General features: G+C 34.5%; 1 protein-coding gene and 1 pseudogene across 1 annotated transcript; one reads left to right on the top strand and one right to left on the bottom strand.

The window, feature by feature from the left end:
• The first annotated feature begins 4,140 nt into the window (after positions 1 to 4,140).
• On the top strand, positions 4,141 to 11,962 carry LOC126714056 (pentatricopeptide repeat-containing protein At1g66345, mitochondrial). The gene is made up of 3 exons (XM_050414045.1): positions 4,141 to 4,453; positions 9,510 to 9,658; positions 9,737 to 11,962. The coding sequence occupies exon 3, from the start codon at positions 9,783 to 9,785 to the stop codon at positions 11,433 to 11,435; it is 1,653 nt and encodes a 550-aa protein (XP_050270002.1). The 5' UTR covers positions 4,141 to 4,453; positions 9,510 to 9,658; positions 9,737 to 9,782; the 3' UTR covers positions 11,436 to 11,962.
• Positions 5,581 to 9,147, bottom strand: LOC126700712 (pentatricopeptide repeat-containing protein At5g15280, mitochondrial-like; annotated as a pseudogene).
• Positions 11,963 to 13,955: the final 1,993 nt, after the last annotated feature.

Here is a 13,955-nt window from a genome sequence, read left to right as displayed (position 1 = left end):
CATATCTGCCATCCAGACATCTATAGCCGGGTCCTCACCAATTCGCATGAGATTTCATTGATCACTAAGTTCCTTTGCAGCCTACAAAAAGTATCATCCATCGGTCCACAGCAGTGCTTTCTTCATTGTTATAGGTGCCAAACCTGAACAAAAAGCCAAATATAAGGATAGTGAATTTTAGGCATAATGTGCATCTAATCACATATTAGCAATTTATAACAAATGTAAAGATGCAAACTTTGTAAGTGAATAGTAAACAAAACTCAGTGTCAGAACCAAGAAGAAAGCACTTTAATCCGAAACTCAGTGCAAATGTAAAGATGCAAACTTTGTAAGCAATTTATAACAAAGATGCAAACTCTGGCTTTGCTATCTTTTTGGAAATTATGCAATGTACCCAAACTAAGTTCTTATCACCGATATTAATCTCTTTGGTTTTCACGTTTGACTACAAAATCAAGAAAAAACTTAATTAGCATAGTAACTCACTTGACCCGATACATAGAAGTGGTTTTAATGAGAATGAGTCCACATACATTTAACCACATGATGCAAAATTCAACTTCAATTTCAGATTCTAGACACATGGCACAAAATTAGAGTTCTAATTTGGAATTCAATTTCACACTTTCTCTGTTTCACCTATTATTTTATATATAGATTATTTTAGTTTAGTGTTATAATATTTAAAAGTGTTATATAAATAATCATTTGTATTTTTTTTTTTTTTAAAGAAAGAAATAAGGTGACGCTGTTTAAAATTGAGATAAAAATAGTGTTCTAAGTTTTAGGCTGAATGGATAAGATAAAAGAAAAGTCTAAAACTTAGGAACAGTAAATTATTCTTTTAACCAATTTGTGTTTCTTAATTTAAAATTATTTAACTAAAAGATAGGGTTATTTTAGAGAGTTTAAGAATTTGTATGATGGTATTTTAGTATGCAAAATATTGAAACCCAAATAAGGAATCATGTTATTAATAATATAGATGGGAGATATAAAAAAAAAATTTCTCTACATGCGAGAGGTGAGTCCCATGCTTGTGGATTTGGTGTCCATGAGAAATTGTGAGAGAATTGATATACTTATACATACAATAATAAGGGTAAAATGAACAAAGAACTCTAAACTTATTACTTATATGTTGTTGGAGTAATATCATTTTAACTTCTCCCCATATTTGATACATAAATTTGGGCATAGTAGTAAATAAATTCTTGTTATTAGAAATCGGTCAATTTGCTAATGAAAAAGTAATGTATCAACTCATAATTAAAAGGGCATATTACAACTTACCTATCTGTGGTTTGACCAAAATTTAAGTAACCTACCTGTAATTTGAAATTTGACACTTTATCCACTTAAGGTTAGCTCCGTTAGAGTTTCGTAACCAACCTCTGTTAAAAATAGGGCTAAATATATAATTTTACTTCACTTTTATGTTTCTCTCTTCCCAAAACAAAAAAACACATACAAAAACAAGACAAAACAAAATAAAAAAGGGAGGGTTTTGTAAAAAGTAATATTTTGAACCTATATTCAAAACTTCTAACAACAATTACAAAAAAGTAACAAATCAAACAAAAATACCAACAATAAATCTGAGCACTTAGCAATGAAAATGTGGTTTTGGCATCTCTCTTAACTCACATAGATGTTAAAACCCTTATACAAGTTTTGATGTACATAGCATACTTGTATATGTAGATGTGTTCTCCAAGCAAAGAAGTTTTGGTTTAAGAGAAAGCATTAGACAAGTGGGTGGGTAGTCACTAGAGAACAAAAGGTTGAAGGGATGCTGGCGGTGAAAACTGGGTGGAGATGTTATGGTGTTCTAATTTAGTTTAAGTATTTTTAAAATCTTAATGAATACTTTAAATTTGACATGTTATTATTTTATGTGTATTTTAGTATTTTAAAATGCTGATGGGTATTGTGCCATATCAAGAGTTTGTAAAATATTTGTAAAATAGTTTGTGTCTGTAGTCACGTCAGCAATTTTCATCCAAGAGATAACGGCAATGACTAAATTGACACAATACTAAAAAGTTAGGCTCCGTTTGGGAGTTTAGAAGGGAAGGGAATGGAATGAAATAGAATGATCATAAGGGAATGAAAATGAATGGAATGGAATGTATTTAAGTAAGGGAAAGGAATGGAAAAGAATGGAATGGAATAGAATTAAGTAACCTTGATCGGATGTTTTAAAATAAAGGAATGGAAATGAATGGAATGTAGGTAATCTTGTTTGAGAGCAACATGGAGGGAATGGAATTGAATAATTTTATGACAATATTACTATTAGACTCTTATTTTAAAATAAAGAGTTGAATAGTAGTAAATAAATTCTTTTTATTAGAAATCGGTCAATTTGCTAATGAAAAAGTAATGTATCAACTCATAATTAAAATGACATATTACAACTTACCTACCTGTAGTTTGACCAAAATTTAAGTAGTCTACCTATAATTTGAAATTTGACACTTTATCGACCTGAGGTTAGCTCCGTTAGAGTTTCGTAACCAATTTCTGTTAAAAATAGGGCTAAATATATAATTTTACTTCACTTTTATGTTTCTCTCTTCCCAAAACAAAAAACACATACAAAAACAGGACAAAACAAAATAAAAAAGGGAGGTTTTGTAAAAATTAATATTTTGAACCTATATTCAAAACTTCTAACAACAATTACAAAAAAGTAACAAATCAAACAAAAAAACCAACAATAAATCTGAGCACTTAGCAATGAAAATGTGGTTTTGGCATCTCTCTTAACTCACATAGATGTTGAACAAGAAGAACATATCGACTCCACAAATCTCATATTACCCTTCTCTCTCTCTCTCTCTCTCTCTCTCACTCACACACACACACACACAAAGCTAAATATGCATTATGATTGTTATTGTCTTGTCCATTGGAACCCTTTCAAAGCCTTAGATTGCAGATGATTTCCCAAATTAAATTTTGTTTTGTTGCTTCTTTCCCACTTGTCATATGACCTCAATCTTATCTTTCAGACTGAGGTTCATTATGAGGTTCATTATAGTGTTCTACATGTAATAATGTTAATAGACTTCAATGTGGATTAAAAAAATTCTAATCTATTAAAAATTGAACTTAAGCATTTTTTCTTTTCTTTTCAAGGTTAGTTACTTACAACTTTTGTTTCTGCAATTCTGTTTTTATTTGAAATATTACAGGTGAAATTGGAGCAGGGTATTGAGATGTTGAATATTTTCAAGAATTTTGAAACTAATATGCCCATTTTGGATGATTTTGATTACTATGAAGAGCGGCAGAGAGCCATGCAAGAAAGGAAGGCCAGACAGCAAGCTGGCCTGATGGCTGTCAAGAGTAGTTGGAGACAATGAGCACAGAAATGCTGTTGCTTTACCCAGTGATTTCATCAAGCAGATGTCAAAGAATTTTGCTCAAGTTGTTCGCATGGATGAGGGTGGTAAAGAAGTCCCCCTCACCGCCTCACGGAACGAGCTACTTTCACCTCAAATGTCAAAAACCCTCCCTTTTTTTTTATCTTGTTTTGTCTTGTTTTTGTATGTGTTTTATGTTTTGAAGGGAGAAAGACATAAAAGTTAAGCAAAATTACATATTTAGCCTTATTTTTAATCGAGGTTGATTACAGAATTCTAATTAAGTTAATCTTGGATGGGTAAAGTATCAAATTTTAAACCACATGTAGGTAATTTAAATTTCAATCAAATCATATGTGAGTAAGTTGTAACATGCCTTAATTAAAAAAAAAAAAATTGAGAATCATAAATATTAGAAACAAAATTGAAAATAACAAAGGGTAAAACTTTTATGTCATAACAGTGCACATTATTCTTTTAGTAATTTACCATTAACAAATTGATGGAAGAAGTCCATTTTTAGAGGGGAAGCTTGTGTCCGACCATTGCCACTGGACTTATTGTGATGCGAACACACGTCCACTCTTGAACATGCATCCGTATCTTAACATGTATATGTGTTTGGTGACGACGGGTCACTGGGCACAAACCATTCCTTTTTTTTTTTTTTTTTTTTTTGTTTTTTAGAGACCATAGTATTGAGTTAATGTAGTACTAAATTGACAAAATAGTAAAAAAAGAAAAAAAAAAGAAAAAAAAGAAAAAAAAAAGGTGTTTCTTTCGGTTGTGGCAAAGGTGTGGTTGTTTGTGGTGCCAGCAGTAAATTCCTAGTCTACTCCTCTGAAGTCAAATCCATTCTGGGTAACAACCAGCAGCTGCTGACTCTACTTGAAGTGGCCAATGATAGCAAATGGAGAGAGTATGGTATTGCCTGTAACAAGCTCCCTCCTTGGTTTCTGCTTTTGGTTGGTACATTACTCTGCTTCTTGTGTTTCTAATTCTTGGGGATTTGGTGTGCTCTGGCTCTCTGTTAGCCAGATGTCAGACTGTTCAGAACTTGCCTTACTGGTTGGTGATTGGTGAGTGACTACTTCATCTCTCTATGAATATCTAGTTTTCTTTTTATTCATTTATTCCAAATATGAACTTGATTGCCTCAAACAACTGGCTTGTGAGTTAATTTATCCAGGAATTGAAATTTGTGCATACCCACTTGTGGATTCGATTGTTTTTTTTTTTTTTTTTGCATTATTGTTTGGTGGGTTCAATTAATTCAGTTGTCTTTTTATGCATGCCCGCTTTTGCCTTGTTTCTTTTGGATTTCTATGCATACCATCTGAAACGATTGTTTGAAAGAACTGTCTGGTGAATTAGTATAATCCAAAATTGAGTTTTTGCACACCCATTTGTGCAATTGATTGTTTTGAAATTTTTGCTGATTGGGTTCAATTTTAATTCTGCATATTTTCTTTAGGATTTGGTTTCTCTGTAACAATTATCTTTCAGGGTTTATTTCTTTTCTTTTTTTGGTTGTAAAAGTGTAAATCTTTACATAACCTCTTATGAACTTTGTTTTAGAATAGATTATAACCTAGAAACTTGACAGGCTTCGAAGCTGGTTCTCTAGAACTCTAGAAGATCTTCAGTAACATATTTCATTGAAGTTTCTATGTTTATATAGGCACGTGTGCTAGGTGGTCGAAGAAATGACTAAACAGATTGCAGCTATATCAAATGATTTTTTTTATTGTCAATAGCATCATCACCAATGACAATGAAAAACATATTGCAACAAAAGCTAACACTGAACACATGAGGAATTTCGTCTTTGTTAAAAAATTAGTATAATACACTGTTCCATGCCAGGTGGCTGTAGGAAGGTTTCAAAACTATACTGCACTATTTTATGAGTTCAAATTTTGGGGTCTCACCAAAGCTGACCACCTCAGAAAAAACTCAGCCTATTGACATGATAACTGATCATTCTGGCCATGACATGGAATGGAAAATGAAAATTGACGTTTAACATTTCTGAATAAAGTTAGAGCTTTCAATTAAGACTGGTGAACTTGATCACCTACTTTGCAATAGCCTCAGATAACATCCGAGTACCAGCACCACTGAATGCAATCTTAAAATTTAGACTGGTATGAGGTTTGTAAGCACAACCTACTTACAACATAAAAAATAAATGAATAGCCTCAAAATTCCAGTTTCATGTTTGCTGAATTACCCCTTGGCGTTGGAACCCCATTTCCTGGCAAATCCACTTACAGAAAGAAGCCTTGACAGAAAGCCCTGGTTGCTGTTGCAATTGTCCTTGTCACTGAAATTGCTTAAATTGCTTATAAGGGACCAGTGTGTCTCAAAGTCTGACTCATAACCCCTTCGTTGCATCACTTGAATGAGTTCTGATGCCTTCTTGAGATTGTCTTCTAAGCGATACCTATTAATTACAGTGGAGTACATCTCCCTCGTTGGACTTTCACCAACCTGAAGCATAGAAATTAGAAAATCTTCAGCTTCTGCAGTTCTACCATTTTGGCAGAAGGCATGGATGAGCATGCCCGAAGTGTTAATGCTCTACTTAAGATTCTTACACAACATTTCAGTATAAAAATCCATAGCTTCATCCAATCTATTCTGGGTACAAAAACCTTGAATTACTGAATCCTAACTAGTAGAATTCGGAACATTTCATTTCTTCAGCATCGTGTTCATAAGATCAACAGCCTTGTTCAGTCTCCCATACCAACAAAATCACTTAATTAGATTATCATAATTGATATTGTCAGGAATTAGGCATTCTCTACCATTCTGTCCAACAGATCTTCTGCTTCTTGAAGCTTACGATGGGAAAGAAGGCCCCCAACAATTGTGTTTTGGATGCTTGAATTATGAACCCAACCTCTTGATTCCATTTCTTGACTCAACTGCAATGCTTTTCCAATATCACCAACATTACACAAGCTGCTAATTACTGCTCTCAAGCTCTGATTACTAGGCCTAATTTCATTAGAAATCATCATAGACAGCCAGTGCACTGTACTCGATACATCTTTACACTCAGAAATTATAAGTGATTTCATTGGCTTGCAGTTCCTTCTCTTGCAATTCATCTAATATTTTATTTACAAGTGAACTGTTCCCTGTTGCAAAAAGGGAGCATATCAAAATGTTGTAGATGATGAGGTCATTTGAATATCTTTGTCCAAGCATAAGCACTTTCAGACTCAATGCATGAAGGACCCTACCCTCCAAAAGCATCAAGCACACCAAATTCCGGTAACTTGAGATTGAGAGGCCTAAATTTTTTCTTATAATAATACCAAGTAGCTCCTCAACTTTCCTCATGTTTTTCACTTGACAATGCTCCTATCAGCATGTTATAAATTTCTGCATCTGGAAGTAGCCCCTTCAAAAACATATCCTGGAATAGTGTGGATACTTCTTGAATGTTGCCTGTCATACAAAACCCTTTCATTAGCGCACAATGTAAAGGAAATGAATATGAAGATTGCTCTCTTAAACCAATCTCTTTTAAGGCAATGGATTTCTCATATCTGCCAGCCCTGCACAGCTCGGGAATTAGTAAAACAGAAATATCCTAAGATGAAGCCAAATTTCAACCCAGCATATTGTCCAATATTGTAAAGACAACTGAAAAATTTTTCTCCTTACACAACCCTCTTACAACATGGCTAAAAGCCGTGTGATCCAAGATGCAACCATAATTTAGAATTTCATCCAACAATAAATGTGCAACTCCTGTAAAACCTCTAACACAATGCGTTTCAAGGAATTCAGAGAAAATATCTAACCCTAAGTGAGGGTTATAAACTAGCATACATTCTAGAAGCTGTAATGCTTCCACAAGCATTTCTCGCTGGCAAAGACACCCCACAAGAGCTTTACAATCCTCCAACCCTGGTAATCATTTGTTTCTTTGAGCAATTTCCCAGCAACCATGAGGGTCCTTCAAGTTCCCTTTCTTACATAAACTCATTATTAGAGCAGTGTAGGCCTCATTCTTGACAATTAAATGCCGTTGGTGTATCCTGTCCAATATTAGCCTCCCACCATTTGTCAATCCTTTCTTGCTGTATGCTTGGACAAGCAAATTGAGAGTTTCTTGGCCAAGCTGATTAACCAACTCTGGGATGAACAAAGCCCTTTAACTAACACTGAGAAAACAGGCAAAGATATTTCTTGTCCCCATCGAATCATTTCATTTACCAGTTCCAATGCAGCTCTAAAATTTCCATGATCGCATTTCTGCATTACTAGTGAGTTAAAATCAGGTAGCATGGAATCTTCAAGAACCCTGGCGACTGTTTTACCATACTCATCCAGGTCTGTATCTAGGTAGAGACCATTCCCAAGATTACAGAGAAACTCTGTTTTAGAAAATCCTGCATCATTGTCCCTTTTCAACCTCACAGCTGATGGATTGAACCCCAAGACCATAAATGCTTTGGAAAGTGGATCCTCCAATGAAGAGAGCTGAAGAAAACCATGGCTAGCCATCTTGCAAACTATCATTTTCACTTCATCAAATTGTCTACCTTCAGGCAGTGTCCCCTGATCCACCATTATAGGAACATATATTAGGTTTCAGGGATTTAGTCAACATTTCTGACATATAGACGAAGGCATTTTTCAGTTTCCCTTCATGACAATTCCAACCAATCAAAATCCCAAAGGTTATTTCATCAGTATTGAAACCTAAATCTTCCAATTCTCGCAAAAACAAGTCTGACCTTTCTGTGCCTGAATTGCTACAATAACAGTTGGGGCACACTTCATCTCAGCAAAGAAACTCAGCAGATCCTCAAAGTCCTTCTTCTTACAGTACCCACGAGCAATTTCATTAATAACTAGGCTACTAGGCTCCAAACTAGAAACCACAGCCCTCTTGACAAGATTTCTTCCTTCTTCAATCTTTCCATCCCTACAAAGTAGTCTAATGACATTCTCCAAACTAGCTTTCTCTGCACCACTAAAATTAACATTCATCTCCAACATGTCCCAACAAACTTGATACGCTAATTGAATTTTCTTCTTCAAACCAAAATATCAAGAACACAACAACGCATCATGGATGGCGCTAAACCTTGCATACACAATAACATCTCTCTCTAATTCACCCCACCAACATAAGCTTCAATCAAATTACTGAAAATTTCGTGACTATCCAATGAAATTCCTTGACTTTCAATTTTACAAAGCAAGAATTCAGCTTCCCTAAGCATCCCCACATGGACAAGCAACAAGGCCATGACTTCACATGGCCAAGGGAGATGCTTAAAACCCTTATACTGTTCATTAGCCCACTTAAAAATTTCCTACAATTTGTGATGCTGGTGCAAGCTGTGATTGCTGATATTATATACAGGGTTTTTCTGGTGCAAAAATGTGAAATCTAATTAAAATTTTAGTAGGATCTTTTCTGTTTGTGGAGGATCCCTGTATCAGTTTTTGATCCTAGTTATTTGTTGCTAGGTTGTAGCTCTTGCTTTGTTGTTTGTTGATGTTTGCAGCTAGTTGCTGCTTCTTGTTATGTTGGTCTTTTAAATAAAAGTTCTTATTCATTAAAAAAAAATATATGGAGAAAAACCAATTCCTCTTGGGGTGTGAGATTTGATGAATTTCTTCTGTGCCCAATTTGTAGTGTACCCTAAGAGTTTTGGATTTATGATGGAGAAGGCCAAGGGGCCCTTTGTTATAATCACTTGGAGATAAACTCAGAAGAAACTTTCAGTCCCTTACTCATATCTGTTCGCATTCATTGAGTTTATATATTGTTGGTGGACAATTTCACCATTTTTCTATTCCTGTTTTAGATGGATTTCCTATGCACAATAGTATTTTTGTGTGAGAGAGAGAGAGAGTCATGACCTCGAAAGTCCCTAACATGTTACTAGTAAAAAAAAAAAGTCGATAGTCATATTAATTACTTAATAGTGAAATATTTTTATTGAATAAATAAATTTAACAATTCTGCTTTGGAAGATGTAGTTTAGTAGAGGCTATGTCAAATAATAGGAGAATGATTCATATAATGTTTCCAAAATCATTGTGGTAAATCTTTGACTGGTTGCTTGAATCTTGATTCTGACTTAATGTTTTTGGCAGGTTTGTGTACTATTAGAGGAAAGAGCAATACTGTAGTGCATTCTCCGTCTTGCCATTACTTTTTCATCATAACAGAAATCAAACTTTGATGTTTTGGTTATCTGTTAGTTTTTGCCAGATGCTGTGAATCTAAGTGGTGTTTGCCCAAGGTAAGATTACTATCCTGAGATTGACAATGTTAGAATGTACTACCTATATGCTTTATTGATTTCATTGGTAATGTGCAGAGACATAAAAAAATTGCCTCTTAATTGAATCCATGATAGCAAAATCATGCTTTCAGTGCGTCGAATTATACCATCCTTGGTTTCCATATCAGTCAATAATTCCAGTAGCCTATGTGTTCATAGTCCTCCGTCAGTGGTAGCTAAATTCATTCATGGTTGTACAGAAGCGAACATTGATACCGTAGTCAATTCCATATGTGGTTCATTCAGGAAGGGCTGTAATTGGGACATTCTGGCTCAAAATTTTGATTCTGTTCGCTTAAATGATTTGATTGTTGAGAAGGTACTGCTGGAATTAAAGGAACCAACTGATGCAAAACGGGCTCTGGCTTTCTTCCATTGGTCAGCACAAAGGAAAAAGTTTGAACATGGGAATTGGTCTTATTGTATCACAATTCATATTTTGGTTCAAGCACGACTGCTTACGGATGCTCGAGCATTGCTTGAATCAGTTTTGAAAAAAAATGCAGGGAGCCATTTGAGATTTTCAGTTGTGGATTCTCTACTTAGCAGTTACAAGATTACAGTTTCAACTCCATTTGTGTCTGATTTGTTAGTACAGGCTTATGCTAAACTCAGAATGTTTGAGATTGCTTTTGATGTCTGCCGCTATTTGGAAGAACATGGCTTCTCTTCAAGCCTTATAAGTTTCAATACTTTAATTCATGTTGTTCAAAAATCTGATCAAGTCCCTCTAGTTTGGAAGATTTATGAGCATATGATTCAAAATAGAACGTATCCAAATGAAGTAACAATCCGAACCATGATAAGTGCATTGTGCAAGGAAGGGCATTTGCAGAAATATGTCGACATATTGGACCAGATCCATGGTAAGAGATGCTCTCCTTCAGTGATTGTTAATACCAGTTTAATCTTAAAGATTTTAGAGGAGGGAAGAATCGAAGATGGTATGGTATTATTGAAGAGAATGTTGCAAAGGAGTATGATTCTTGATACAATTGCTTATTCACTAATTATTCATGCTAAAGTAAAACTTGGGAATTTGGAATCAGCGTGGAAAGTGTATGAAGAAATGCTAAATAGAGGTTTCCAAGCAAATCCTTACATCTATACTTTGTTTATAGGAGTCCATTGTAAAGAGGGAAGAATAGCAGAAGCACATTGCCTAATGAAGGAGATGGAAGATCTGGGTTTGAAGCCGTATAGTGAATGTTTTGATCTTCTCATTGAGGGGTGTGCTAAAGCAGGAAAATTGGAAGAGAGTTTAATGAATTGTGAGAAAATGTTGGAGAGGAGACTTGTTCCTAGTTGTTGGGCTTTCAATGAGATGGTAGGAAAGCTCAGTGAAAATGGGAATGTGGAGCAGGCCAATGCAGTGTTAACTATTTTGTTAGATAAAGGATTCCTGCCTGACGAGATTACATACTCTCATCTGATTGAGGGTTATGGCAAAAAAGGTGAGTTTCATGAAGTTGTCAAACTCTACTATGAAATTGAAAACAGATCACTGTCTCCTGGATTATTGGTCTATGTGTCAATGATCAGGAGCCTTTGCCTATCTGGGAAAGTGGAGGAAGCAGAAAAATATTTGAGGATTATGAAAGAACGTTCACTGGCCCCAACTGCGTGCATTTACGAGATATTGATTGCAAGCCACTCTAAAAAAGGTGATAGAACAAGGGCTCTTCACCTTCAGGATGAAATGTTTTCACAAGGACTGAAGCCTAGTTGTTCGTAGCTTTCTGGTTAAAGTGCAGAGAACATTGAAGACTAGTGTCCACTCGGGATACAGAGTAACTCCTATTGACTTTAAAAAGCTAGCTTTAGCGATTCTTAAACTATACTGCTGACCTGGATCCGAATTGCACCAGCTCAAGTTGTTCATGTAGTACTACAGGTGGAAAGGATTCCATACACAGAGAACGCTAATAAACGCAGGAAGGATGGTTTTGTCAGTACCTGATTGGGCTTGTGCTGAGTCTGCTGACCACACATATGCACACACACAAATAGATGATTCTGAGTCCAGATAGGTGCTGATCATCCTATGACTTTTTGCTCTTTTCTATGATCTCTGTCCATGTAATTCTTTTATCATAATTTAGTGGATTCAGTTTTGCAAGGCAATGGATCTTATTATCTATTGGTGCTAATCATGTAATTTGATACTAAGAAATGGTAATCCTTTACTGATTGATTTAGTGGCCTGAAAAAAAAGAAGAAAGAAGAAGAAATAAAACACGCTTTGGTTATATGTTTTTGTTACTGCAGAAGTTTTAATGTAGTTGTTGGGGGCAAGCGTTTACTCTTTCCCTAAGTATAAACGGATTACACTTTTGGTACATAGAAAATAATTATGGCTGCAATTTTCTTTTTGGTATGTAGTACAATTACAATTTGCTTATCTTCTATTCAAGTCAAAGCTCAGCTTACAGTTTTGTGAGTCCTAATTCACAATTTCACATTAGTAAATTACAGTTTCTTTGTCTTATAAGAGTAGGTGGAGGTTGAAGTCATGAAATCAGTAATTATAATGGATGAGTGTATAGTTTCCCAATAATTAGAATAAGAAAAATGGAGGGCCTTTTTATGATTCGCATCAAAGTCAAACACCAAAGGTTAGTGCAATTTTTTTGTCCTTGCTTTGGAGTGTGGAGACAAATGATTATAATACATTAACAATTGAAATCGTTTTTGTTTTTGTTTTTTAGAATGATTAACAATTGAAATCATGATTGTGCATAATTTGGTCGAATCCAACTGAACCTAATGAATTCTTTATGATATGTTCAGTTCAAATAAATTTTGTAGAGCCGTCTGGGTTTGTCATGTATTCCAAATTACGAAAGAAAATACTATATCAAACAAAGAAGTTCAGAAAATACAACATTTTCAGTGATTTATTTGTACTTTTTTTTCTTCATATCTTTGATTTTTTATTTATATAAATAAAATTCTATGGATAAAATTCATGCATTTTCCTAATCCCAATTATCAACCACCATATAAAAAAAGAAAATATTATTTCAGACTTATTTACCTTCATTATTTTAGACTGGATTCATAATTAACATACGAATGTTCACATTTTAACACATAAAAGTAGATGTGAAATAGTGGATGTAGAAGAATCAAAACCAAAGGAGAAGATATTACTATGAAATATCCTAACAGAATACTACTATAGTTACGTTCAGGTAGGAAAGCCACATTGGTAGTCTCGTAAACATTTTTCAATTACCCCAAAAAAAAAAAAAAAAAAAAAAAAAAAAACCCTAACAAACTCATTGTATATTTTCTTCTAGGATGCCGGACCATGCCAGGTTTCTTGCTTTTGTTTATAAAGAAAGGAACTTTTACCGAGGGCAGGGCTTCTGAGTTTAGACACTTTGATACATGCACACATTCCAACCATTTTGCACAAAAAAATAAACTTCAAAAATCAAAACTTATGTGGTCGGCTGATGCTAACTTATTTTGTGGGGATTGGCTTTCTTTCTTTTTAACTAGGAGTCTTTTTTTGTTTTAAATACACAATGACAAGTAGTAATGAGTTTTAATCTCCACATTTTATTTAGTTAGTGGGTGATGTGACAATTTTTCATTAAAACAAAAGGAGATTTTAGTTAAAAAAATATTGGAACTAAGTCAAACCTATTTTATGATCCTCTAGAGAAAAATTTGGACATTAATTAGATAGCAGTGGCATAATTCTCAATGAAGAAATGGTGAGTACCAATTGCGGCCTACAGCAATGATTCTAATTAAAAAACAAGCTGATAAGTTAGACGCATTATAAGAACAAAAATTAACATCTGTAATATTGACCATCAAATCAATTGCCAAACCACCAATGTGAATGTCATAAAATATTTCCATCTTTTCAATTCCATCGCTGATGACCATCTTAAAAAACCTAACCTACCAAGGTGGCCATCCACCTCTCTAACAGTTCTATATAATCTGGCAGGTTTAGAGGGAAAATATTCATACATATTTATTAATATACACTCTAGACACACAATATTCATAATTCTATGCACGTCCACATTTTTTAAGTATGTCCACAGTTGACACATAAAATGCATAGTGTACGGATGATGCACACTAACAAGTGTGTAGCAAGCAATGCCCAGGTTTAATGGCCTGGTATTGACAGGGAGCTTTTATTTTCACCAAATGACACAAAATCTCCCTCCCATTATAGGATATCATAACAAAGATTCACAGCACCTTCTTATTGCACTCAGATTCATCT

Source organism: Quercus robur, chromosome 2 (assembly GCF_932294415.1).
Source record: "Quercus robur chromosome 2, dhQueRobu3.1, whole genome shotgun sequence".
Taxonomy (NCBI): domain Eukaryota; kingdom Viridiplantae; phylum Streptophyta; class Magnoliopsida; order Fagales; family Fagaceae; genus Quercus; species Quercus robur.
This window is presented reverse-complemented; position numbering and strand designations above follow the sequence as displayed.

Bases quoted from the DNA above. Each gene is read 5' to 3' on its own strand.
- LOC126714056 (XM_050414045.1), top strand. From the start codon at position 9,783: ATGCTTTCAGTGCGTCGAATTATACCATCCTTGGTTTCCATATCAGTC.